Raw genomic sequence first — 26871 nt, 5'->3', positions numbered from 1 at the left:
AGTTAATGTCATAATCTAAGGTCCAGTCAGCAGCCTAAATGTTTTCAGAGACAGTAATAATGAGCGTGTGAGTACCAAATAGCACCTTATTCCCTTTTAGTGCACTAGTCTTGACCAGGTCTCATAGGCTAGTCCAATGTAAATGGAGTAGAGTGCCATTTGGGATGCAGGGAAGTAACTTTTTTTCATCATTGTTAGGCTTTTCTTCCTGGAAGCCTCTCGCTAAATACTACTAATACGACTACTACTTTCATTGGTTATTTGTCATTTCTCTCAGTAGAAACTGTTTCCTGCCAGTGCAAACACTGCAGAATACACCACAGAGGTTTTTAACCCAAGATTCTCTGGGGCGTTTGCCAGGCCGACCTGACTGTGGTTTGGAGTGGGTTCGTGAACAATGAAAAGCTTTAAAATGTACACATTTAACTGACGCTCCATTTTAGTGTGACAAAATGTACGCAAATTGGTGATGACTAAGAAGTTGGTGAGAGTTTTTACAGACATGCCAAATTTCTCCAAAAGTGAGTTCACTTGCCTGGACCAAGTGAGGTCATCTTTAATGAACACACCGAGGAACTTGTATTCGGAGACTCTCTGTCCTTCAGCTCCATCGATGTGTGTGGGGGCATGACCCCCCCTCTGCTGCTTCCTGATGTCCACGATCATCTCCTTAGTCTTGCAGACATTGAGAGAGAGGTTGTTGTCCTGGCACCATGTAGAAGGTACATGTGTGTTTGTGTGTTTTGGTTGCATTCTGTTTGTGTGTGTGACTTCAACCTAAATCTTAAGACAAAAACAGCTATTTTCTAAATGGGGAGAGGAGAAATGTTCCCATCATTATTCACATTCAGATCCAACCACAGGTTGGGGATATTTTGGTATTATATAGTTAATTTTATAATAGCTATAATATGACAAATGAATACATCATAATAATAAAAAATACAATAAGAAAACATATAAAGATTAAAAACGGGATAAAAACATAGGAAGCTATAAGGCTAAACAGTGTGGTTGAGTTTAAGTGCTCAGTCATAGGCATGTGAAAAGAGTATTTTTTACCTGGATTAAAAAATGTATACGTTTGGGGCACATCTAAGATCTTCTGGTAGTTTATCGTTATATTCTATTGGATTTTCAAAGTACGCATCCTTGCATGCTTTTTGGGGTAATAAACAGTAGATCACAAGCCCTTACGCAGTAAAAGAGGAGAGGGGTTTCCACAATTCTTGTCTTTCCACTTGACGAAAAAGTCAGTTATTTCACCTATCTTGATAGTTATTGTATTAATGTCATTCACAAATGAAAAAAAAACTGAACATTGTTGTGCCATGAAATGAAATAGCACAAAACAAAGTATGCATTAGGATTTTTTCAGCATAGACAAAACTTTTGCTGGATGCAACCTTCAGTAGCTACGTTATAGTATGCTTAAAATAAAACTGTTAACTGTTATTTTGTGACTATTTCAGATTGTCGAAGTATGCATCCAGGCACGCTTTTTGGGGTAATATAGGGTAGTTCATGACCCCTTTGGCAGTAAAAGTGGAGGGGTTTCCATGATTCTCTTGTTTTTTCACTTGACAAAAAAGTCAGTTATCATCACCTATATTGATAGTTATTGTATAAATGTCATTTACAAATGAACGAAAAACTAGCCAAGGAATGAAATAGGTTTTGCAGGGTAATGTTCATCTTCTGTCTCGCTAACAATTGCTCAATTCTTATGACTATTCCAAGTAGTAAGTAAGTAGATACTAGTAATCTTATTACTGGCCAAAGGCATACAGTTCATATATGCTATATGTGGTGGAAGTAAACTTAATAAGAAACGTTAGCCAGTTTAACACAGTGCATAATGGTGTCTTGCAAAATATTAGATCTTGGCATGATGTTAATGTGTGACAAAATGATCTATTGTCAAGACGTTATCACTTGGCTTATGTCTAGCTTTGTGGCGTAGTGGTTAAAGACACAGCCTCTCACTTAGGAGATCCAGGTTCAAATATGCTGAGGGCAACAACTTCCATCAAGTCACGGGCCGTCCTATCTAGGCTTGCCTCGTTGATTTTCTTGTTATAGTACACTGGAAATATTTGGTAGTCACAAGTACAGTAAAACCTGTATACACACACACACACACACACACACACACACCTGCCCATGGCGTTGATGCTAATCTCTGCACAAAACCATTCACAATCCATCAACTCTCACATGCAACTTTTCTAATCTCTAATTAAGGGTAGAGCCCAGACGAAGCTAACATTATTATCATCGTAAATAATGAACCAGTGCAACACTTGACTGCCTCCTATCAGCGTCACCTTCTGACTAGGCAGGCTTCCCAAATAGCACCCTATTCCCTGCTTAGTACACTACTGTAATGCAGGGATTCAGGACCCATTTGGGATGGAGCCAGAGCTTATATATACTCTGCTCATCGAATGAGAATGAAACATAATCAATGGAAGTAGCAGGAAGCACATTTAATGGTTGTTAAAAGCTGCTTGTGTTCTTGCTGCCTCTAGCTTTCTCTGGACACACACAGACAGGGAAATGCTCACCTATGTACCATGTCCATCCTGACAGTCCAACGTGTTGATCTGTTGTCTAGAATCCCTTGGTTTGTGTTATTCTAAAGCCTGGAGGTTTGTGTTATTCTAGAACCTGGAGGTTTGTGTTATTCTAAAGCCTGGAGGTTTGTGTTATTCTACAACCTGGAGGTTTGTGTTATTCTAAAGCCTGGAGGTTTGTGTTATTCTACAGCCTGGAGGTTTGTGTTATTCTAAAGCCTGGAGGTTTGTGTTATTCTACAACCTGGAGGTTTGTGTTATTCTAAAGCCTGGAGGTTTGTGTTATTCTATAACCTGGAGGTTTGTGTTATTCTAAAGCCTGGAGGCTTTTGTTATTCTAGAAACTGGAGGTTTGAGTTATTCTAGAATCTGGAGGTTTGAATTATTCTAGAACCTGGATGTTTGTGTTATTCTAAAGCCTGGAGGTTTGTGTTATTCTAGAACCTGGAGGTTTGTGTTATTCTAGAAACTGGAGATTTGAGTTATTCTAGAATCTGGAGTTTTGTATTATTCTTGAACCTGGAGGTTTGTGTTATTCTAAAGCCTGGAGGTTTGTGTTATTCTAGAACCTGGAGGTTTGTGTTATTCTAGAACCTGGAGGTTTGTGTTATTCTAAAGCCTGGAGGTTTGTGTTTTTCTAGAACCTGGAGGTATTTGTTATTCTTGAAGAGGTTTAATTCAAGCCAAAACCAGTTTCCATACGGGTCTATCATCACATGGGTGTGATTGAATTTGGTCATGTCATTATGTAATCTGTAATCTAATTAAACAACCCCCCCCCCCCCCCATTTTATAAACCATGAATTCCATATTTTAGAAGAGGATTTGTCAGGAGAATTTAAGTATTTCTATCAAAAACCTGAAACTGAACTGAAAATGGATCTTGCAACTAACAATGATCCAAAACACACAGGCAAATTGGAGGGTTATGGGATGGCTAGGTGAAGTCCCAGATGCTGGTTGGGGGCTTGAAGAGGGCTGTGGATGCATGAAAGCCCTCTGCAATGACAATGGACAGGATTATTAAAATGCATTTCTGTATTTTTGATTAATAAATGATTATAAACATTAAGGGAAGATTAAGGGAATTTTACATCCATTTTTCCAAATGTGTAAAATTACCAAAGACAACTTTCCAGGGGCTGTACTTACATTTTCACATAACTGTATTTAATTTTCTTTGTATTTAGCACCTGCTTAAGAATTTGGTGTCAGTTGGAAATCAAACAGTAGCGGCAATTTTGAAAAATTTAATTTTCTCACAAATGTCATTAATTTACTAAGTAAACAACAAAGAACCCAAATGAACCCTGGTGAACTCCTGTGTGAACCACTACAATTAGATTGTACCCCATCCATTACAATGGTCTGGATTCTATCACCAAGGTTATTCTAAAACCATAAGCTGGTGTCCACAGTCCAGCTCATTGAGGTCCAATTCTTCTTCATCAAAAACCCTCTAAAGTTTTACCCAGAATCCTGATATTGTAAGGACCACGCTCTTACTGAGTGAGCTACACACATCCGATTGATTTCGGTTTGGGGTAGAACACTGTGCAGAATGTTGCTAGGGTTGTCTCTCAGATCCTCATCCCTTACAAAGTTCACAACTACTTCATAGGGATCTGGTTTAAAGGAGTCACGGGCCATCTACTATCTAGAGAGCAGACTGCTATTTGGGATGCAGATTTTGTGTGCTGTGGACTGGTGAGGAGACAATGGCGTGAGATGAACTGACCTTTCAATGGAATCATAGTACTTCATGTATGGGTTGCAAATGAGTATAATATTATGGGTAGAGAGGGAAGGAGGGAATACAACAAGGGGTTTGGACTTTAGATTGCATGTTACCCTACAAACCACACTGGGTCGGACCCATTTGGTCTTCCTGCAGTTTACAGTTCTCTGAAGGGTATTTCAAGAGCACTGTTGGGGGAAAAACAGATGCTCTTAAAAGATGTTCTTATATTAAGTTCTTATTCTTATTTGAAGGGTGAGTTTGAGATAACGTGGTCGGAATCTTTCTGTGCATTGAACTCACCGGGAGAGTCAAAAGGAAGAGTGAGGTTGACGAAAGGAGAGGGGAGATTGTGGTAAATTATTCATGTGTTTTTAAATTCATGCTGCAACATTTGCCTGAAATGCCAGTAAAAGGATGTTGAATATTTGATTGTGTGCAATATATAAATATACTATAGTTAGCAATGCAGGAGTCCCATATTGAAATAATTTTGTTAGACCATACATGAAATAATGTGGACAACAGTTCCTTAAATGAAACACTTTATTAAACCCATAAATCAGACAGGCAACTATTACAAACAGGCTACGCCAATTAAAACCTGTAAAATAAAATGCACCTAGTTCAGTGTCAGGATGAACAAAAATATTAACATGGTACATTATTGGTCCAAAATGGCACGCTATTCCCTTTACTGTTCACCCTAGTCACATGATCACCACACTGGAGCTTCCCAGGTCCTCCAAAAACACACCGCTCTCCAAAAGTGACCTCACCCTGTCTTGTCCTCTGAATTAGTCTGGACGGTCTGGCTTCTGAGAGGGAAGGAGATTTCAGACACGTTATATTTAGACTAGTGTCTCTTCGATGCTGGGGCCAGGCTCCATATTGAAGTGGCTGTGATGAGGGCCACTGGTTTAAAGAGGGGGTCTACGGCTTCAGAACGACTGGCATCATCACCACACCAGGTTGGCAGAAACCTGTTATCGCCTGTTAGCACGTAAAAACTGGAAACCGTTGTCGTGTTGTCATGGCAACCCCAGCTTTTTTAAAATAAGCTGAGATTGTTCTGCCACGTCAATCAGATCAGGTGGTCCCCGAGGAGGGGAGGAGAGAGACAAGAGGAGGTCAAAGGTTTGAAGGACCTGGACAGCTGATGCATTCCAAAAGGCACGCTATTACCTATACAGTCCTTACATAAAGAATATATGTAAGTAGAAGTGTACTAGATGAGTTCTAGTGCTTTTGGGAAGTATGGTCTGTTGTATCACAGACTTAAAGCTAACATTATTCTTGATGATTTACAGCCTAGCAGCTTACGTTATTTTTGAGGAAGTTTATCCTCCTGAAATTAAGTGGGCTTTTGATGTCTAAATCCTGGGGGAAAAGAACCAAAAATAATCCATTACGTATGTTGTTTTAAAGATAAAAAGAAAGAAAGAAGCAATTTCCTCATAATTTATGAGGAATTTCCTCATTTATTTCAGTAGTTTATCACATCCCCTGTGTGTTGCCAGTCAGTCTGTCGTGTTCCGGAAAGATGAACGCTGTCGGCACAGCTAGGAATCTCTTGCCTTTTTCCATCACAGGGCACAAAGTCTTCAGACCGATTGCTGGTGTAACCACGTAGCACAGACATAATGTTAACTAGTTTAAATTTACGTTCTGTAAATTAACTGACATGAACAGCAAATATGCCTGTCCTTGGACTTAGGCTAAACGTTTGGTGAAAATGAGAAAATACCCCTCCACCATGAATCAGTTGTGGATGTTGTTTAAACATTGCCACATTGACATGTTTGATCTAGATTAGATGGAAACAGCTTGATTTAATATGTTTCGGTGCAGTGGGTAGTTCCGAGTCGGGAAGGCCTGTCATTCATCAGTGGAATGACAGACAAGAGTAGGCAGCAGAACACAATACAACAGCCACTTGATGGTCTCCACATCCACAGTAACACCTGACAAACATGTACTACTGATAGAATGTAACTAGGTTACCAGAGCTCTGGTCAAACGAGTGCTCTAGACCAGTGTGATTCAAATCTCCATTTTTCTCTTGCAACCCCCTAATCAGGGACTAAGCCTTCTGTTCCACCTCATCATTAATTGCCCACCTGGTGTCCACGGGCTATTTAAGTCCCTGATTAGGGGGTTGGAATGAAATAATGGAGTGGAACCGGCTTGGAGGGCCAGATTTAAATAGAATTGCACTAGAATACAAAGAGGAGAGGGTTTTATTTAGGATGTTGACTAAGGTTCTTATTGGGGCTTTGTCCTTGAGGAGTCATCGGACACTGTTCTCGTCGACAAACAGGAGAGCAGGACAGGTCTGAGACAGAGAGGGACTTGATGCATGCGAGCTCTTAGGCCAACATTGGTTTGTGTCGCCACTCCGAGTCGTCAGGCCGTTGAGTCAACGTGAAGACATTTGTGGTCCTGGTGGTCACCAGACTCTCTCACACACCTGGTGAATCCATTTTGTCTTGAAAACACTTCAGGACCCTGTGACCTACCGTCCAATCTTCTCCACCTCTGCTGGTCTTCAGCGTCCTCCTGCCCTACACAGCCATGTATGGAGATAGTCCTGTAAATCCACGGATCCATTTGGACTGTAAAGGACGCCATGGTGGCACCGATAAGGGAGCCTTATTTGAGCCTTGATCTCCTGTTTAGTACTGCCTATATCTCCTGTTTAGTAAAAAGCCTGTATGTCATTTCTTGGTATAGGGAGGTAGCCAGGACAGAAGAGGACAGGTGCCCCATCCATGGTTCTCCTCCACCTTCGCCACCACCCAGTCCTGTAAATCCACGGATCCATTTGGACTGTAAAGGACGCCATGGTGGCACCGATAAGGGAGCCTTGTTTGAGCCTTGATCTCCTGTTTAGTACTTCCTATATCTCCTGTTTAGTAAAAAGCCTGTATGTCATTTCTTGGTATAGGGAGGTAGCCAGGACAGAAGAGGACAGGTGCCCCATCCATGGTTCTCCTCCACCTTCGCCACCACCCATCTCCAGCCGGACAGCCATCCCCACCCATTTTCATAGTTTTTACGCTGTTCTGATTGACATCATTAAGGATGTTGACTTGTTGATTAGCGTATCACAACCTCTCTTCAGTCTCGACTTTATCAAGTCAGCCAGCAAGTCAACCAGCCAATCAACCAGTCAACCAGCCAGTCAGAAAGCCACTCAGTCAACCAGCCAGTCAGCAAGCCAGTCTGTCAACCCATTCAGTCAACCAGCCATCCAGTCAGTCAACCAGCCAGTCAGCCCCTGGAGGAGCAATCACACATTCCCTGGCAGAGACACTGGCAGAACCCATAGACCAGACACACGGTGAGGCTAGACGGGACCAGGCTGACACACACTATGCCCAGAGACACCCTCTGGATCACCAGCAGGTAGATGCCCAGTGGCAGCGAGCCAAAGTAGAAGAAGCCCAGGAGCCACACCAAGATTCTGGGTACATGGGTACAGAACCTGGACAGGGCGTCTTGTACCTCGGGCCCGTTGGAGGCCACAGAGATGGAGTCCATGCTGTGGTCCGGGTAATAGTCTGAGCTGCTCAGGCCGAGGCTGGGCGAGCCCGCATCCCTCTGCACCTCCATGATGGTGATGACCAGGCAGTTGGAGGAGTCGCGGGAGGGAGAGTCGGACGAAAGGCTTTTCGGGGACAGCACCACCTCCTTGGCATTGTCAGAGCTCCACGACTTGTCCCTGACGGCCAGACGGCACATGATGTTGGAGTCGTCAGGGAGTCCGGACACCTCGTACTCGCTGACCTCGGTTTCGTGGCGGCAGAAGGGGCAGGAGATGCGGCCGGAGCCGTCGCCCAGGTCCAGGATCCTGTTGAGGCAGCGGGCACACACGCGGTGGAGGCAGTCCAGGATCTTGGGCCTGCGGTTGTGGGCGTTGTAGCGCTGGTAGCATATCTGGCATTCCAGCTCATCTGTGACGGGTGTCAGCGGAGGGCTGACGTTTGGCGTCGGGGTGTTGACTGCCGGGGTGGGGACTGGGGTCAGTGTGACGGCGGAGGGGGGCTTCTCAGCCGGCTCTTGCTGAGGGACGCTCATCCTGGTCTCACGGCCTGGAAGAGGAGAGAGAGACAAAGGGAGACAGTGTTTGAATGTTTATCCAGAACATAACATCACCTAAGAGAGGCAGGTAGTGTAGCGATTAGTTCATCTGATCAGTAGCCAAAAGGAGCCGGTAAGGTGAAACATCTGACCTTCTGTCCCTGAGCAAGGCTAGATGCGTTGCTGTAATTGAGAAGTTGTTCTCAGGAAACATGTATGTTCTTTTCATGTGTTGTCAGTCAAACATATACCGTATGTTGCCTACCTTCTAAAAGAGAGATAGAAAGAGAGACACACAGACAGATAAGCCAATGAATTGTAACCATGACTTTAGGATACCATTACTGGGATTCATGAATCAGATGACTGATGACACCACCAGGGCCTGCTATACAACAGATCAGACTGTTATGGGCTTTACAAGACCCCAGACTTTTAAGGTCTATACAACATATCAGACTGTTGAAGGTTCAACAAGTCCTCAGACTGTTGAAGGTTCTACAAGACCTTCAAGTTTCTAGTTTATTGAGGGCTGTACAAGACCTAAGACTGTTGAAGGCGCCACAATACCTCAGACTGTTGAGTGCTCTAGAAAAACTCTGACTGTTGAGGGCTCTACAACACCTCAGACTGTTGAAAGCTTTAAAGACCTCAGACTATTGAGGGCTCTAAAAACCTCAGACTATTGTCTATGTGACTCAGTTTTGTATAGCATGGCGTTTGCCACGAGTGTTCCTTAATAAAGGAAAAGGTTATTTTAGACAGTCTCTTTCAAGAAATCACAAGGCAGACAGACCAGAAGGTGACAGGATGGTTTCCCATCTCCCATTGTAATGTGGGTCTCATGATGAGAGCATAAATGTCCCCATTGTTGGCATCCATCATTTTAATGTAGTTCAAAGGTGGTGGTTATCCTCAAGCAGCCACTGGAAACCTCAAACACTTTCGATGTTCAAAACCACTGATCTCCATCTTGCCAGCTAACTATCTGCATTATGAGGATGGGAATATAATGATGGCATTGATGTAGTTCCTCTAGTCCAGAAGGTAATTGAACCTATACCCTAGTCACCTCACTGTTGCCTAGTCACTGTTGCCTAGTGACTCTTGCCTAGTCACCAGGGTTGCCAGATTCAATGACAGTGTACAGTACAAACACCCGCGAACTCCATAAAAAACCCACCCAAACGTTATTTTTACTACACAATCCTATCTGTAAACTGACCTGCCTAAGCCAATTTCTGGGCTTAAAAATAGTCCAAATGGGTGGGAAACCGCCTCATCTGGAAACAGTGCTAGGCACTGGTGCCTGGGGTGGGGTTAACAAGACCAACAGTGCATGCTGAGTTTCTGGACATATCCCAAATGCCATTCTATGAACTACATAGTACACTACGATTCATGGTGAAGGTGCAGTATGAAGGGGTTAGGGTGCCAGGTTGGGCCAGCTTGTTTCCCAGCTGTAAAGGTCATTGTGTCTTTTTGTCCCGCTGCCTCCTTCGGTTGTGCTTGATGAATGATTTAAATCATGACATTTAGCTAATGCCGTCTGTAGAGAGGACTACTGGAAGGAATATGGATCTGGGGTTGGTCATAAAATGGTGGTGGCATAAATTATCAATACCGCTATAAGTTTAGGATCTACACCAAGTAAATCATCTGAAAGCATGACTATCATTTCAAATAAAAGATACTGTCTGTTTAGGCACAATACTAAGAGTTGCATGTGTTGTGTTGTTCTGTAGAATTTTCAAGGCTGATCATTGTGTTCTTTTGCAGCATTTACCATGCAGGTCATTGTGATGTTTTGTAGCCTTTTCCAGGCTGTTCATTGTGTTGTTTTGTCTTTCATCTCTCTGGTCTTTATATTTACAGGCAGGGATGCCGGGTTCTACAGTAATATGCTGGGTTCCACAATAATATGCTGGGTTCCCCAGTAATATGCTGGGTTCCCCAGTGACAGAGGGCTTTGCTGTCTACTGCTTCTATAATCTACAATTAAACTTGGAGATGTTCCATTATATTGATGCTTCAGCTTGACTGCCTTGACTTGCATTCTGGCCCCTATTACCACTGACAGTCAGGGCCCTACCTAGGGGATGGGGTGTCATTTGTGCTGCATGCGTCTTTGCCACGCTGATAGAGGAGAACGCTTTGCTGAGCACTGACACATCATTCAGGGTCTCTCTAGCGTGATATAATAGCACACTCAGCAACCCGGGAGGAAATATATGTGTCTCAAATGCCATATTTTCTATTTAGTGCCTTCCTGTTGAAAGGTGTTTACTACGTTGGGAATAGGGTGCCATTTGGGACAAATACACTGTAACTTATGATCTGAATATTCAGCCCCTCCCTGAAGTCTTCGGGACCATTTATCACATGGGTGGGGTTTCCAAATGGCTCCCTATGTAGTTTTTGATAAGTCTTTTGGTCTCTGGAATAGGGTGTTATTTGGGCCCCTATCAAGTACTTGAGCTAGTGATTGGCTGTCGGATGTCACTGGTATGGTAATGAGTATCACGGCTAATGTTAGCAGTCTCTTAACTGTCGTATGTCACTGGTATGGTAATGAGTATCAAGTATAATGTTAGCAGTCTCTTAACTGTCGGATGTCACTGGTATGGTAATGAGTATCAAGGCTAATGTTAGCAGTCTCTTAACTGTTGGATGTCACTGGTATGGTAATGAGTATCACGGCTAATGTTAGCAGTCTCTTAACTGTCGGATGTCACTGGTATGGTAATGAGTATCACGGCTAATGTTAGCAGTCTCTTAACTGTCGAATGTCACTGGTATGGTAATGAGTATCACGGCTAATGTTAGCAGTCTCTTAACTGTCGTATGTCACTGGTATGGTAATGAGTATCACGTATAATGTTAGCAGTCTCTTAACTATCGGAAAACCTAACTAGAAATGCACCCTGAAACAGACTGCATTGTTCCACACATCCTGATTTATAGTTGTTTTTAGTTGGTTTTATCCCTGACACTATTAGCTAACACATCATGTTGCAGGCACTGTCAAATGCACAAACCAACAACCAATCCAGGTCCTTTCTGCCCCACATTAACATTAGTAATATGTCATATGCCTCTTGGTTAGTGCTGTTTTGATTCTCTAAAAAAAAAGAAACTGACGGTAAAACACAATCTTTCAATGCAGATGTTGAACTATTTCTAACTGATGGCTAATACGTCAACATACAGGCTGTTACAAGCTTGACAGAATATAGTATGTGCAGTGTAATATAGAATGTCTATACTGCACTTTAATATAGAATGTCTATACTGCACTGTAATATAGAATGTCTATACTGCACTGTAATATAGAATGTCTATACTGCACTGTAATATAGAATGTCTATACCGCACTGTAATATAGTATGTCTATACCGCAGTGTAATATAGAATGTCTATACCGCACTGTAATATAGAATGTCTATACCGCACTGTAATATAGTATGTCTATACCGCAGTGTAATATAGTATGTCTATACCGCAGTGTAATATAGAATGTCTATACTCCACTGTAATATAGTATGTCTATACCGCAGTGTAATATAGAATGTCTATACTCCACTGTAATATAGTATGTCTATACCGCAGTGTAATATAGAATGTCTATACTGCACTGTAATATTGAATGTCTATACTGCACTGTAATATAGAATGTCTATACTCCACTGTAATATAGTATGTCTATACCACAGTGTAATATAGAATGTCTATACTCTACTGTAATATAGTATGTCTATACCGCAGTGTAATATAGAATGTCTATACCGCAGTGTAATATAGAATGTCTATACCGCATTGTAATATAGTATGTCTACACTGCAGTGTAATATAGTATGTCTACACTGCAGTGTAATATAGTATGTCTACACTGCAGTGTTATATAGTATGTCTACACTGCAGTGTTATATAGTATGTCTACACTGCAGTGTAATATAGAATGTCTATACTGCAGTGTAATATAGTATGTCTACACTGCAGTGTTATATAGTATGTCAACACTGCAGTATAATATAGTATGTCAACACTGCAGTGTAATTACTGTACCCTTAATGTTTAATATCACCATGGCTCAGAATTTGGGGTGGTGATACAGTTATGTGACTAACGATGGTTTCCTGGTTAACATTCAAAGACTCAATTATATCCTTTATCTGTTAGACATGTCAGGACAGAACCGATGAAACACATTTCTGTCTGAGAAAAACAGGGAGAGTAAAGTGTGGGAAAGAGGGAGTGAAATAGAAAGAGGGGAGAGAGAGAATGAAATGGAAAGAGTAGAGCAAGAGGGAGAGTGACAGAGATTATAGGTGACTGACAGAGAGGAGCAAATGAAAAAGAGGGAGAGAGATGGGTGGAGAGAGATAAATAGAGACAAATATTTAGATGGAGAGACAAATATATAGAGAGGGGGAGATAGATGGAGAGACAAATATATAGAGAGGGGGAGATAGATGGAGAGAGAGATGGGTGGAGAGATAGAGAGGGGGAGATAGATGGAGGGGGGGGGGCATTGAGAGAGTGAGAAACCAGTAATCAACACATGTCAGTCAAAGAGAATATGAATCACCTCAGGCTGTGTGTGTGTGTGTGTGTCACATGTTACTACAGAACATTGTCTTATTGCGTTGACTAATTATTGGGAAATACTGTCAGTATCAAAATTTTTTGGGTTTTGTTTCAGCCTGTTAGAGTGTGTAGAGGTGTTTTATAAAGGCAATGTATCAGCCTGTTGGAGGTACACAGTGGAAAACCACAGATACTAAACACATTGACACACACTGACACTAAACACATTGACACACACTGACACTAAACACATTGACACACACTGACACTAAACACACTGACACACACTGACACTAAACACACTGACATACACTGACACTAAACACACTGACACACACTGACACACACTGACACTAAACACACTGACACACACTGACACTAAACACACTGACACACACTGACACTAAACACATTGATACACACTGACAATAAACACAATGTAATATAGTATGTCTATACTGCAGTGTAATATAGTATGTCTATACTGCAGTGTAATATAGAATGTCTATACCGCAGTGTAATATAGTATGTCTACACTGCAGTGTAATATAGTATGTCAACACTGCAGTGTAATATAGTATGTCAACACTGCAGTGTAATATAGTATGTCAACACTGCAGCGTAATATAGTATGTCTACACTGCAGTGTAATATAGTATGTCTACACTGCAGTGTAATATAGTATGTCTACACTGCAGTGTAATATAGAATGTCTACATTGCAGTGTAATATAGTATGTCTACACTGCAGTGTAATATGGTATGTCTACACTGCAGTGTTATATAGTATGTCAACACTGCAGTATAATATAGTATGTCAACACTGCAGTGTAATTACTGTACCCTTAATGTTTAATATCACCATGGCTCAGAATTTAGGGTGGTGATACAGTTATGTGACTAACGATGGTTTCCTGGTTAACATTCAAAGACTCAATTATATCCTTTATCTGTTAGACATGTCAGGACAGAACCGATGAAACTAATTTCTGTCTGAGAAAAACAGGGAGAGGAAAGTGTGGGAAAGAGGGAGTGAAATAGAAAGAGGGGAGAGAGAGAATGAAATGGAAAGTGTAGAGCAAGAGGGAGAGTGACAGAGATTATAGGTGACTGACAGAGAGGAGCAAATGAAAAAGGACACACTGACACTAAACACACTGACACTAAACATTGACACTAAACACACTGACACACACTGACACTAAACATTGACACACACACTAAACACATTGACACACACTGACACTAAACATTGACACACACTAAACACACTGACACACACTGACACTAAACATTGACACACACACTAAACACACTGACACACACTGACACTAAACATTGACACACACACACTAAACACATTGACACACACTGACACTAAACACACTGACACTAAACATTGACACACACACACTAAACACATTGACACATACTGACACTAAACACACTGACACACACACTAAACACATTGACACACACTGACACTAAACATTGACACACACAAAACACACTGACACACACTGACACTAAACATTGACACACACACTAAACACATTGACACACACTGACACTAAACATTGACACACACTAAACACACTGACACACACTGACACTAAACATTGACACACACACTAAACACACTGACACACACTGACACTAAACATTGACACACACACACTAAACACATTGACACACACTGACACTAAACACACTGACACTAAACATTGACACACACACACTAAACACATTGACACATACTGACACTAAACACACTGACACTAAACACATTGACACTAAACACATTGACACTAAACATTGACACACACTGATACTAAACACACTGACAGTTAACAGACATCTTCACACGATCACAGACCTGGGCTGTTGATTTCAAACTGCCTCCTTACTGACTAAACCTCATTTACATTTCACAATTACAAGTAATTAAGGAGAGTCTCTCATTAAGAGCCACTTACAGTGGTCAGTTCATGGAGGTTAATCTATGTGCTTTAGCTGTTATCTACTGGCCTGTAGGGCTACTGTATTCAGCTGTAGGGATCAATCCTACTCTGTCTGGGATGTTGCTTTGCTTCACTGGAGCTGATTCAGCAGAGATATGAAGCGGTCCCAGGAAGAGAGTCAGAGATAGAATGGGAATGACAGGGAGAGAATGGAAGAGAAAGCGTGAGAGAATGAGGAGGTCTGAGCCAAAAGGCACAATTAGTGGATTTGTGTGAATGACTGTATTCGCCGTAACATGTTTTCATCACCTGTGGAGGAAGATCTGGCTTTGTGGCCGACTGCTCGTTGGAAAACTGGACTGCCTAGAAATGCAAACCTCAGATCAGAGAGAACAGCTTGAACTGGGTTACATGGGTTTTCTTGAAAGCTGGGTGAATGGATGAATTTATACATGGTAAATTAAATTTCATTCGGACTAGATTTCATTCTGACACACACCGGCACAGACAAACACACACAGACACACACAGACACACACCGACACAAACACACACAGACATGCACACATCGCCACTGACACACACACATACACACTCACACTGACACACACACAGACCGACACAGACACCGACACAGACACACGACATACCCAGACAGTTGTTAAGGATCTGGGGGTAATCAGTGATTGATCACTCTCACCAGGAGGTAAATACAATTTAGTATCCAGAGAGACATGTCGCATCGCGACACAGGCTGTGAAATCACCATGGTTACTACTGATGCTCTGACACTGCTGAGCATGGTGGAGCAACAGGGACAGAGATTAGCAGGTGTTTGTGTATAATACTAAGCTATACTAAATACTGAGCTATGGTATCTGAGCTTTGGACACAGTATTGTCTTGATGACGTGTATTCAGCCTTTGACATCTTTTTCTACATTACCTGATCAGATAATGACTTCCAAACATAGCCAGGCTATTTGAAAAGAGGTGACTTCTATATTTTTCTGATACGCACACATGCCAAATGTATTTAACGCTGTTAAGCTTTATAAAGCTATATTAAGAACTTTACAAAGCTATATTAAGAACTTTACAAAGCCATATTAAGAACTTTAAAAAGCTATATTGAGATCATCCATCTATTCCTTCGGTCCTTTTTTTATGACCATTAAATATACATGTGAATCCATTATGAATGGAAGGTGGCTGTTCACTGAGACAGCTGCTCTCTCTCCTTTCCTCTCATCTCTCCCTTTTCTCTCCTTTCCCTCTCATCTCTCCCTTTTCTCTCCTCTCCCTCTCCTTTCTCCTCACTCTCCTTCTCTCCCTCTCCTTTCTCTCTCCTCTCTCTCCTTCTCACCCACTCCTCTCTCCATCTCTCCTTTCTCTTTCCTTCCCTCATTCCTCTCTCCTCTCTTCTCCATCTTTGTCCTTTTCTCTCTCTCTTTCTTCCTCTGTGTTTCTGGCTGGCACACAAACAGACACACTCCCTGTGTCTCTCACATGCAAACACTCTCTATCTCCCTGCTCCCACACACCATCCCAATCTATCTATGTATATCTATGATTTCTCAAGTTTCTCATTCTCCATGATGATAATACAATCGCATTTTTAGAAATGTGTGCCATTTTATTTTGAATAGAAAACGATAATATCTCATGTCCATTAGTGTTTACATTTTTTTCAGTACTTTGTAGAAGTGCCTTTGGTAGGGATCAACATGCACCACGCCCCTACCCACAGTCACCATGCACCACGCCCCTACCCACAGTCACCATGCACCACGCCCCTACCCACTGTCACCATGCACCACACCCATACCCACAGTCACCATGCACCACACCCATACCCACGGTCACCATGGACCACGCCCCTACCAACAGTCACCATGCACCACGCCCCGCCCCTGCAAACCTGGATTTGGGCAGTTTCTCCAATTATTCCTAATAAATCCTCTGAAACTCTGTCAGACTGGATGGGGAATGTCGGTGAACCGCAATCTTTGGGTCTAAAATTATCAAATTCATTATCAAATTATTGTCATTACTGTCTGTTAATATGACAAAAGTCAGCTGGCATCAAGCACTTCATTTGTTCTACATTGGGGATGCACCGATACCACTTTTTTTCAGACCAAGTACCAGTACTTACATTTGAGTACTTGCCATACCAAGTACAGATACCAAGTACTCAAAGCTGCACTAGGTAGGATTTTTTCTGTCCCCAATAAACATGTTGTGGTTCTCCAGTTAACTTACTTTAGCTCTAACCATTTCTCAATGTGCTTACCTTATTTCATGTATTATTTAAATAGTAATTTGTTTAATGTTATATTTTACCCGAAATAGTTTTTTCTTTGAAAATATAAACAATACACACAACCCATCGCAGAACTTTATTTTGAAGGCAAGATATGAAAACCGAAGGTCTTAGTGCCGCTGCCGCATTAATAGAGTATTGTTACCTGCATGACGCTAATCCATTGTAGCTATCGAGTCATGACTGTTAGCTTCTTACATTTGGTTGTCGCTCAGACGGTGGCTACCTTTATATCAATGTGACAGCCACTTACTGCCCGTTCAGCGCAAAGGCGTGCATGCACAGACAGCTAGTTACTTTTCTGTAGTTCCGTGAACATTGGCTTAATGGCCGTTCGTGTGACAAAAAAGCGTGCGCGCATATGGAGGAAACAGAGTGGTAAACACGCAAAACTCAGCTACAGAACTAGAAGACACTATTTTTCAACACAGCATTGAGTTTATTGGATGCTAAACTCACCATTTTCTGTACTCTCAACCGCCTTAGATTCCACAGCCAAACTTTACTTAGCGTTTTGTGTCAAAAATGGTTTTCTATAGGTACCATTCATTCAGTAGATATATTCCATCTTCCCTTGAATTACTTAACTTTCATTCACTTGCAAACAGTTGGCTAAGAAGTATATTTGGCGTAATTCTGACAGACTGGGTCCGACCACACTACAAACGCTTCGCCTGACGCTCTTAAAGAACAAATACGTGTGAAGGAGCGCATGTTATAAAAATGATAATAATATCATGAAAATATTTTTTTTAAATGTCATGTTATATCAGCATATGTAAAAATTCCAGATTGGAATTGATATAGTATTTAGAAAAGTAATATTCAGGTCTATATATTTCAACCCAAAAAAATGCATAGGCTATGTGAAAAAACAATGTGGGGCAAAAATGAATACACACACAAGTACTCGAATACTAAATTAATTTAGCATATTTGAATATTCGTCTACCCGTGCCCATCCCAAAAATGAATATAGTGGATACACAGCAGATGATACCCTACTTCCTGTATGATGAACCACAGACTTTAACATACATACAGAGTTTAACACACATACAGAGTTTAGCATACTGTACATACATACATACATACATACATACATACAGAGTTTAACATACATACATACAGAGTTTAACATACATACATACAGAGTTTAACATTCATACATACATACATACATACATACATACATACATACAGAGTTTAACATACATACATACAGAGTTTAACATACATACATACAGAGTTTAACATTCATACATACATACATACATACATACATACAGAGTTTAACATACATACATACAGAGTTTAACATACATACATACAGAGTTTAACACACATACAGAGTTTAACACACATACATACAGAGTTTAACATACATACATACAGAGTTTAACACACATACATACAGAGTTTAACATACATACATACAGAGTTTAACACACATACATACAGAGTTTAGCATACTGTACATACATACATACATACCGAGTTTAACATACATACATACATAGTTTAACATACATACATACAGAGTTTAACACACATACATACAGAGGTTAGCATACTGTACATACATACATACATACATACATACAGAGTTTAACATACATACATACAGAGTTTAACATACATACATACAGAGTTTAACATACTGTACATACATACATACATACAGAGTTTAACATACTGTACATACATACATACATACAGAGTTTAACAAACATACATACAGAGTTTAACACACATACATACAGAGTTTAACATACATACATACACACATACAGAGTTTAACATACATACATACAGAGTTTAACATACTGTACATACATACATATATACATACAGAGTTTAACATACATACATACAGAGTTTAACATACATACATACATACATACATACAGAGTTTAACATACATACATACACACATACAGAGTTTAACATACATACATACACACATACAGAGTTTAACATACATACATACATAATTTAACATACTGTACATATATACATATATACATACAGAGTTTAACATACATACATACATACATACATACATACATACATACAGAGTTTAACATACATACATACATACACACATACAGAGTTTAACATACATACACACATATAGAGTTTAACATACATACATACAGAGTTTAACATACATACACACAGAGTTTAACATACTGTACATACTTACATACATACATACATACATACATACATACATACATACATACAGAGTTTAACATACATAGATACAAAGTTTAACATACATACATACATACATACAGAGTTTGACATTCATACATACATACATACATACATACATACATATATACATACAGAGTTTAACATACATACATACAGAGTTTAACATACATACATACATACACACATATAGAGTTTAACATACATACATACAGAGTTTAACATATATACATACAGAGTTTAACATACATACATACATACATAGTTTAACATAATGTACATACTTACATACATACATACAGAGTTTGACATACATACATACAAAGTTTAACATACATACATACATACAGAGTTTAACATTCATACATACATACATACAGAGTTTAACATACATATATACATACAGAGTTTAACATATATACATACAGAGTTTAACATACATACATACATACATAGTTTAACATAATGTACATACTTACATACATACATACAGAGTTTGACATACATACATACAAAGTTTAACATACGTACATACATACAGAGTTTAACATTCATACATACATACATACAGAGTTTAACATTCATACATACATACATACAGAGTCTAACATTCATACATATATACATACAGAGTTTAACATACATACATACAGAGTTTAACATACATACATACAGAGTTTAACATACTGTACATACATACATACATACATACATACAGAGTTTAACATTCATACATACATACATACAGAGTTTAACATACATACATACAGAGTTTAACATATATACATACAGAGTTTAACATACATACATACATACATACATACAGAGTTTGACATACATACATACAAAGTTTAACATACATACATACATACAGAGTTTAACATTCATACATACATACATACAGAGTTTAACATTCATACATACATACATACAGAGTTTAACATACATACAGAGTTTAACATACATACATACAGAGTTTAACATACATACATACAGAGTTTAACATACTGTACATACATACATACATACATACAGAGTTTAACATACATACATGCATACAGAGTTTAACATACATACATACAGAGTTTAACATACATACATACAGAGTTTAACATTCATACATACATACATACATACATACATACATACAGAGTTTAACATACATACATACAGAGTTTAACATACATACATACAGAGTTTAACATTCATACATACATACATACATACATACATACATACAGAGTTTAACATACATACATACAGAGTTTAACATTCATACATACATACATACATACATACATACATACAGAGTTTAACATACATACATACATACATACATACATACATACATACATACATACAGAGTTTAACATTCATACATACAGAGTTTAACATTCATACATACATACATACATACTTACAGAGTTTAACATACATACATACATACATACATACATACAGAGTTTAACATTCATACATACAGAGTTTAACATTCATACATACAGAGTTTAACATTCATACATACATACATACATACATACTTACAGAGTTTAACATACATACATACATACATATACTTACTTACATACATACATACAGAGTTTAACATTCATACATACAGAGTTTAACATACATACATACATACATACATACATACATACAGAGTTTAACATGTGCTTCTTCCACCCGGCTCTATTTTTCCTTCTCCGTCTGTCTGCCTGCCTGGCTGTCAGTTTGTCTACCTGTTTGCCTGGCTGTCTGTTTGCCTGTCTATTTCTCTAATAAGTGTTGTTTTCTGTCTATTTTAATCTGTGGCTAGTTGCTGAAATAATTGGATCCACACAAAGTGTCATTCTGTTGTCAGCTGGAGCTGTGATCTGTCTGATTTCATTGAAAGGAGCTGAGAAGGGAGGAAATAAGGAGAGAAGGGGAGGGAGAGGAGAGAAAAGGGTGGAAGGGAGGGAGGAGTGAGAGTAAGAGAGAGAAGGACAGTGAGGGGGAGGGATATAAAAGGAAAGGGTGGCAGGGGAGACATTCCATTACAACATTGTCTTCATGGGTTATGGTGTGTACGATATTGGATGATACATATTTCTCCGTACCAGTAGTTCCTGAAACGAATTGTCCTGTCTGCCTCTGCTGATTGAGCGTAGATCAGCTGATAGAGCATGGATCAGCTGATAGAACGTGGATCAGCTGATAGAGGGTAGATCAGCTTACAGAGTGTGGATCAGCTTACAGAGTGTGGATCAGCTTATAGAGTGTGGATCAGCTTATAGAGCGTGGATCAGCTTATAGAGCGTGGATCAGCTTATAGAGTGTGGATCAGCTTATAGAGTGTGAGTCAGCTTATAGAGTGTGAATTAGCTTATAGAGTGTGGATCAGCTTATAGAGCGTGGATCAGCTTATAGAGCTTGGATCAGCTTATAGAGCGTAGATCAGCTTATAGAGCGTGGATCAGCTTATAGAGCGTGGATCAGCTTATAGAGCGTGGATCAGCTGATAGAGCGTGGATCAGCTTACAGAGCGTGGATCAGCTTACAGAGCGTGGATCAGCTTATAGAGCGTGGATCAGCTTATAGAGCGTGGATCAGCTGATAGAGCGTGGATCAGCTTATAGAACGTGGATCAGCTTATAGAACGTGGATCAGCTGATAGAGCGTGAATCAGCTGATAGAGCGTGGATCAGCTGATAGAGCGTGGATCAGCTGATAGAGCGTGGATCAGCTGATAGAGCGTGGATCAGCTTATAGAGCGTGGATCAGCTTATAGAGGGTAGATCAGCTGATAGAGGGTAGATCAGCTGATAGAACGTGGATCAGCTGATGGAGCGTAGATCAGTTGATAGAGCATGGCACCTGCTTTGCCAGGGTTGTGGGTTCACTTCCACCAAGGGGGTCAATATGTGTACTACTGTAAGTTTCTGTGAATGAGAGTGTCGGCTGAATATCTTAAAGTTTCTGTGAGGTCACAGGGCGCTGACAGTCTCTCTATATACACTACCAGTCAGTAGTTTGGACACACTTTTCACTGGGACTTCATGTCAGACCACACGCAGTCTTTATTGCCCAAATCCTTCAGTCACAGCTGGGCTCCAATGGAGACTTAGAGTATGTCAGGTTATTCCTGTTGTTATTGTAAAATGTATATTCCTCTGTCCTCCTTCTTCTTCTCCTCTGCATTTCTCCTCTTTCATCCTTTACTTCTTCCATCTCCACTCATCCACTTCTACACCCTGTCAGTTCAAATGTCTTTCTTTACATTGCCCAAGCATGTGGACGAGAATACAAAATATTGACAAACGTTGAATGAATAAAATCTTCCTCTTCTTGCTTGTCCACTCCTTCTGTCTGCTTTGCTGTGGAAGAGGGCTGACAGATTCTCCAGAAATGAACTAATGTAGCATCTGCTTGTCTCTGTATGCTGCTTAGCTAATGAGATGTTGGCACTTAGCTGAGGAAACATCAGTCCCTGCTTGATTTTGTAAAGATTAGCTTCCCATGCAGTTGTGCTGTGCTGAGATGGTTTGACAAACACTATGGAGTGACCGTCAATAATGACTGATCCTGGTTGTCTCAAGGGGAGTTGAGATAAGGCTGATCCCTGGCCTGTTTCACTGGGAGGTGAGATAAGGCTGATCCCTGGCCTGTTTCACTGGGAGGTGAGACAAGGCTGATCCCTGGCCTGTTTCACTGGGAGGTGAGATAAGGCTGATCCCTGGCCTGTTTCACTGGGAGGTGAGATAAGGCTGATCCCTGGCCTGTTTCACTGGGAGGTGAGACAAGGCTGATCCCTGGCCTGTTTCACTGGGAGGTGAGATAAGGCTGATCCCTGGCCTGTTTCACTGGGAGGTGAGACAAGGCTGATCCCTGGCCTGTTTCACTGGGAGGTGAGATAAGGCTGATCCCTGGCCTGTTTCACTGGGAGGTGAGACAAGGCTGATCCCTGGCCTGTTTCACTGGGAGGTGAGACAAGGCTGATCCCTGGCCTGTTTCATTGGGAGGTGAGATATTGAAAAATAAAAAAGATAAGCACCCCGTATTTGACCTTTGGAAAATCCAGGATGCCTTTCCACTATGCTGTCACTCCTTAGCTAACAAGCTGCATGTCCCTCTGCTTAGCTAACAAGCGCTTATTATGATAAGTTAACAAGCTGCATGTCCCTCTGCTTAGCTAACAAGCGCTTATTATGATAAGTTAACAAGCTGCATGTCCCTCTGCTTAGCTAACAAGCGCTTATTATGATAAGTTAACAAGCTGCATGTCCCTCTGCTTAGCTAACAAGCGCTTATTATGATAAGTTAACAAACTGCATGTCCCTCTGCTTAGCTAACAAGTGCTTATTATGATAAGTTAACAAGCTGCATGTCCCTCTGCTTAGCTAACAAGCGCTTATTATGATAAGTTAACAAGCTGCATGTCCCTCTGCTTAGCTAACAAGCGCTTATTATGATAAGTTAACAAGCTGCATGTCCCTCTGCTTAGCTAACAAGCGCTTATTATGATAAGTTAACAAACTGCATGTCCCTCTGCTTAGCTAACAAGCGCTTATTATGATAAGTTAACAAGCTGCATGTCCCTCTGCTTAGCTAACAAGCTGTGTCTAAGGAGAGGCAATACTGTATCTTCAGAATAACAGATACAAGTGATTGTAACAGTCAGAATACTTCTGGATAAATGCTCTACCTTTATAGGTCAGTCTCAGGGTGTGCAGATCTGGCAGAACAGCTCTCTAGTAGTAGAAAGTCAGATAGGCTCTCAGTGTTAATGTGTGTTAAGAGCCTGCCAGCTTGTACTAAGATAAAGAAGCATGTAACCAACCTACCCTTGGTCCCTAGACAATGGCAGCAGGCTCTAACTGCCCATTAGATAGTATTACAACCTGTTGGATTAGGACTTAAGCGATAAGTCCAACTGTGATGGTAGAGAAGGAACATATAATCATTGACCGAGTACTGGTTGAGTGAATGAGGGCTATTGAGACATCTGTCTAAGCTGGGCTGTTTAAAGGCTATCTGGGTGACCTACACACCAATCACTATCAGAATATCATCACCTTCCCAGTCAATGAGTCAGTGTCAAACAGCTCTGTCTTTAAGGAGGTGCTGTATTTGTTCATTCATTGCAAAATAACTAGTTACTGACTGGACAAATTCAAGTTGGTCCCTCTCAAGTTTTGTGAATGCACCCCAGGTGTCTGTAAATGATCTAAAGGCCAAATGATGTGCAACAAGCTCCTGTTGATTGTTGATTGCGGCCTGTGCTCAACTACTCAGGTTGTGTTTACATCTAAAACTCACAGACTCAGTGTTGCTTAACTACACCAAGAGCTCAGGTCCTCTCTTCCTTTCGATTCCTCTCTCTGTCTCTCCCTGTCCCAGTCTCTCTCTGTCTCTCCCTGTCCCACTCTCTCTCTGTCTCTCCCTGTCCCACTCTCTCTCTGTCTCTCCCTGTCCCACTCTCTCTCTGTCTCTCCCTGTCCCACTCTCTCTCTCTGTCTCTCCCTGTCCCACTCTCTCTCTCTGTCTCTTCCTGTCCCACTCTCTCTCTCTGTCGCTCCCTGTCCCACTCTCTCTCTGTCGCTCCTTGTCCCACTCTCTCTCTCTGTCTCTCCATCTCCCACTCTCTCTCTGTCTCTCCCTGTCCCACTCTCTCTCTGTCTCTCCCTGTCCCACTCTCTCTCTGTCTCTCCCTGTCCCACTCTCTCTCTGTCTCTCCCTGTCCCACCCTCTCTCTCTGTCTCTCCCTGTCCCACTCTCTCTCTCTGTCTCTCCCTGTCCCACTCTCTCTCTGTCTCTCCCTGTCCCACTCTCTCTGTTTCTCTGTTGAGTAGCCTGTATCTTTCCCTTCCAGTCCCCCCAAGGTTCCACAAAGAAAGGGCGCTCATAAGTTCAACCAATGGACCGCACATTTACGATTATGTAGTCAAACTTTTTAGCCTCTTAGGGAGTTTTTCCTAGCCAGTGAAATTCAACACTACTGCTGTTTGCTCCTTGGGGTTTCAGGCTGGGTGTTTTGTAAAAGCACTTTGTGACAACTGCTGATGTTAAAAGGGCTTTATAAATAAATTTGATCGATTGATTTGATTGATTTAGCCAGAGGACACATCAACATAAAAATCTGAGCAGAATCCTGGAGGGATTAATGAAGGATCATCTTAAATTAGATCCAAATGGAAGATGAAATTACTCAGAGATGAAAGGGAATAGAAGTCTATATCTCTACATTTCTCTTTATCGCTCTTTCTATCTCTTTCTCACGATTTTTCTCTCTCTCTCTTTCTGTATCTCTCTGTATCTGCCTTTCAATTTCAATCGAAGAAAAGGCAAGTCTGGAAAAAGGAAACATAATAAATACTAAATACAAAATCACACTCACTATGGACTCACATTATATACTGTGTACATAGTTATTTTTCTCTCTCTCTCTCTTTCTCACTCAAATAAAAATATGATTGCTTCATTGGCAGTAAAAACATGTAAATATTGCAAATGCATCAATCTATACAATGTATTTTGTAATAAAATAAAGCAAAACCTATTAGTGAGATAACAACAAGACACCAGGCAGCCTAGTTCAGCCGGCCCGCAACAGAAAGAGTTGCCACCTCGAGATTCAAACCCGGGTCGCCCACATGAAAGGCTGTGTCATTAACCACTACACCACGGAACAAATCCTCTTTTGCCACTGGCCGTTTTAACAGTTAATTGGCCATTCGTGAATAACATTGATACAGTTAAACTGACTAACGTTTCTTTCTAAGTTTACCTCCACCACAAATAGTGTCTATGTATGGCGTTTGCCACTGGCCGTTTTAACAGCATATTAGCCAGTTATAAACTTTACCGCTATCTACTAACTTACTGGAATAGTCATAAGAATTGAGCAATTGCTAGCGAGTCTGCTAAAGCTATTTTCTTTCATGGCAAAACAACATACTTTTTTCTTTCATTCGTGAATTACATTTATAAAATAACTATCAATAAATGTGACGATAACTAACTTTTTCATCAAGTGAAAATATGAGAAATCGTGGAATCTACCAGAAATAATTAATAAATGTTGTTGCTCTCAATAGATTTGTACTTAGGTCTTCCACATGAGAGACACTGTCTTTAACCACTACCCCACGGCATTACATGTTTCAGCAGTCACTAGTCTCCATTGAGGATTGTGTTAAACTGACTAAGGTTTCTTATTAAGTTTACCTCCACCATAGTGTCTATGAACTGTATTGCTTTTGCCACTGGCCGTTTGAACAGCTTATTAGCCAGTAATACACTTACTAGAATCTACTAACTTCCTAGGAATAATCATAAGAATATATCAATTTCTAGCGAGACTGAGGATGAACTTTTCCATGCCAGAAACAGTCGCAATATAA

At 40.6% G+C, this 26871-nt stretch overlaps 2 protein-coding genes across 15 annotated transcripts in view; one reads left to right on the top strand and one right to left on the bottom strand.

Annotated features, from left to right (window-relative positions):
* Positions 1-26871, top strand: part of cep89 (centrosomal protein 89) — an 83037-nt gene that overhangs the window by 48179 nt on the left and 7987 nt on the right. The gene's annotated exons all lie outside the window — the stretch shown is intronic.
* Positions 4847-26871, bottom strand: part of zgc:165481 (uncharacterized protein LOC100073327 homolog) — a 28422-nt gene continuing 6397 nt past the window's right edge. Inside the window, exons 1-4 of one of the 12 annotated variants that reach the window (XR_004574622.1) lie at positions 21144-21180; positions 15254-15307; positions 7315-8408; positions 4847-7100 (exon numbers count right to left, since the gene is read on the bottom strand). Coding sequence is in view for 11 of the 12 variants with exons in the window: in XM_034287069.1 (XP_034142960.1) it covers positions 7588-8408; positions 15254-15307; positions 21144-21159 (891 nt within the window). In the remaining variant the exon portion in view is untranslated. Of the gene's footprint in view, positions 7101-7125; positions 8409-8549; positions 8666-15253; positions 15308-16864; positions 16959-17728; positions 18351-21143; positions 21219-26871 lie in introns of those variants that run through there. The other 11 variants (XM_034287071.1, XM_010880599.3, XM_029114124.2 and 8 more) reach the window with 11 other exon arrangements.

The sequence above is a fragment of the Esox lucius genome, chromosome 17 (genome assembly GCF_011004845.1).
Source record: "Esox lucius isolate fEsoLuc1 chromosome 17, fEsoLuc1.pri, whole genome shotgun sequence".
Classification (NCBI taxonomy): domain Eukaryota; kingdom Metazoa; phylum Chordata; class Actinopteri; order Esociformes; family Esocidae; genus Esox; species Esox lucius.
The sequence above is the reverse complement of the archived record's forward strand: the minus strand, read 5'-3'. Positions and strand labels throughout refer to the sequence as shown.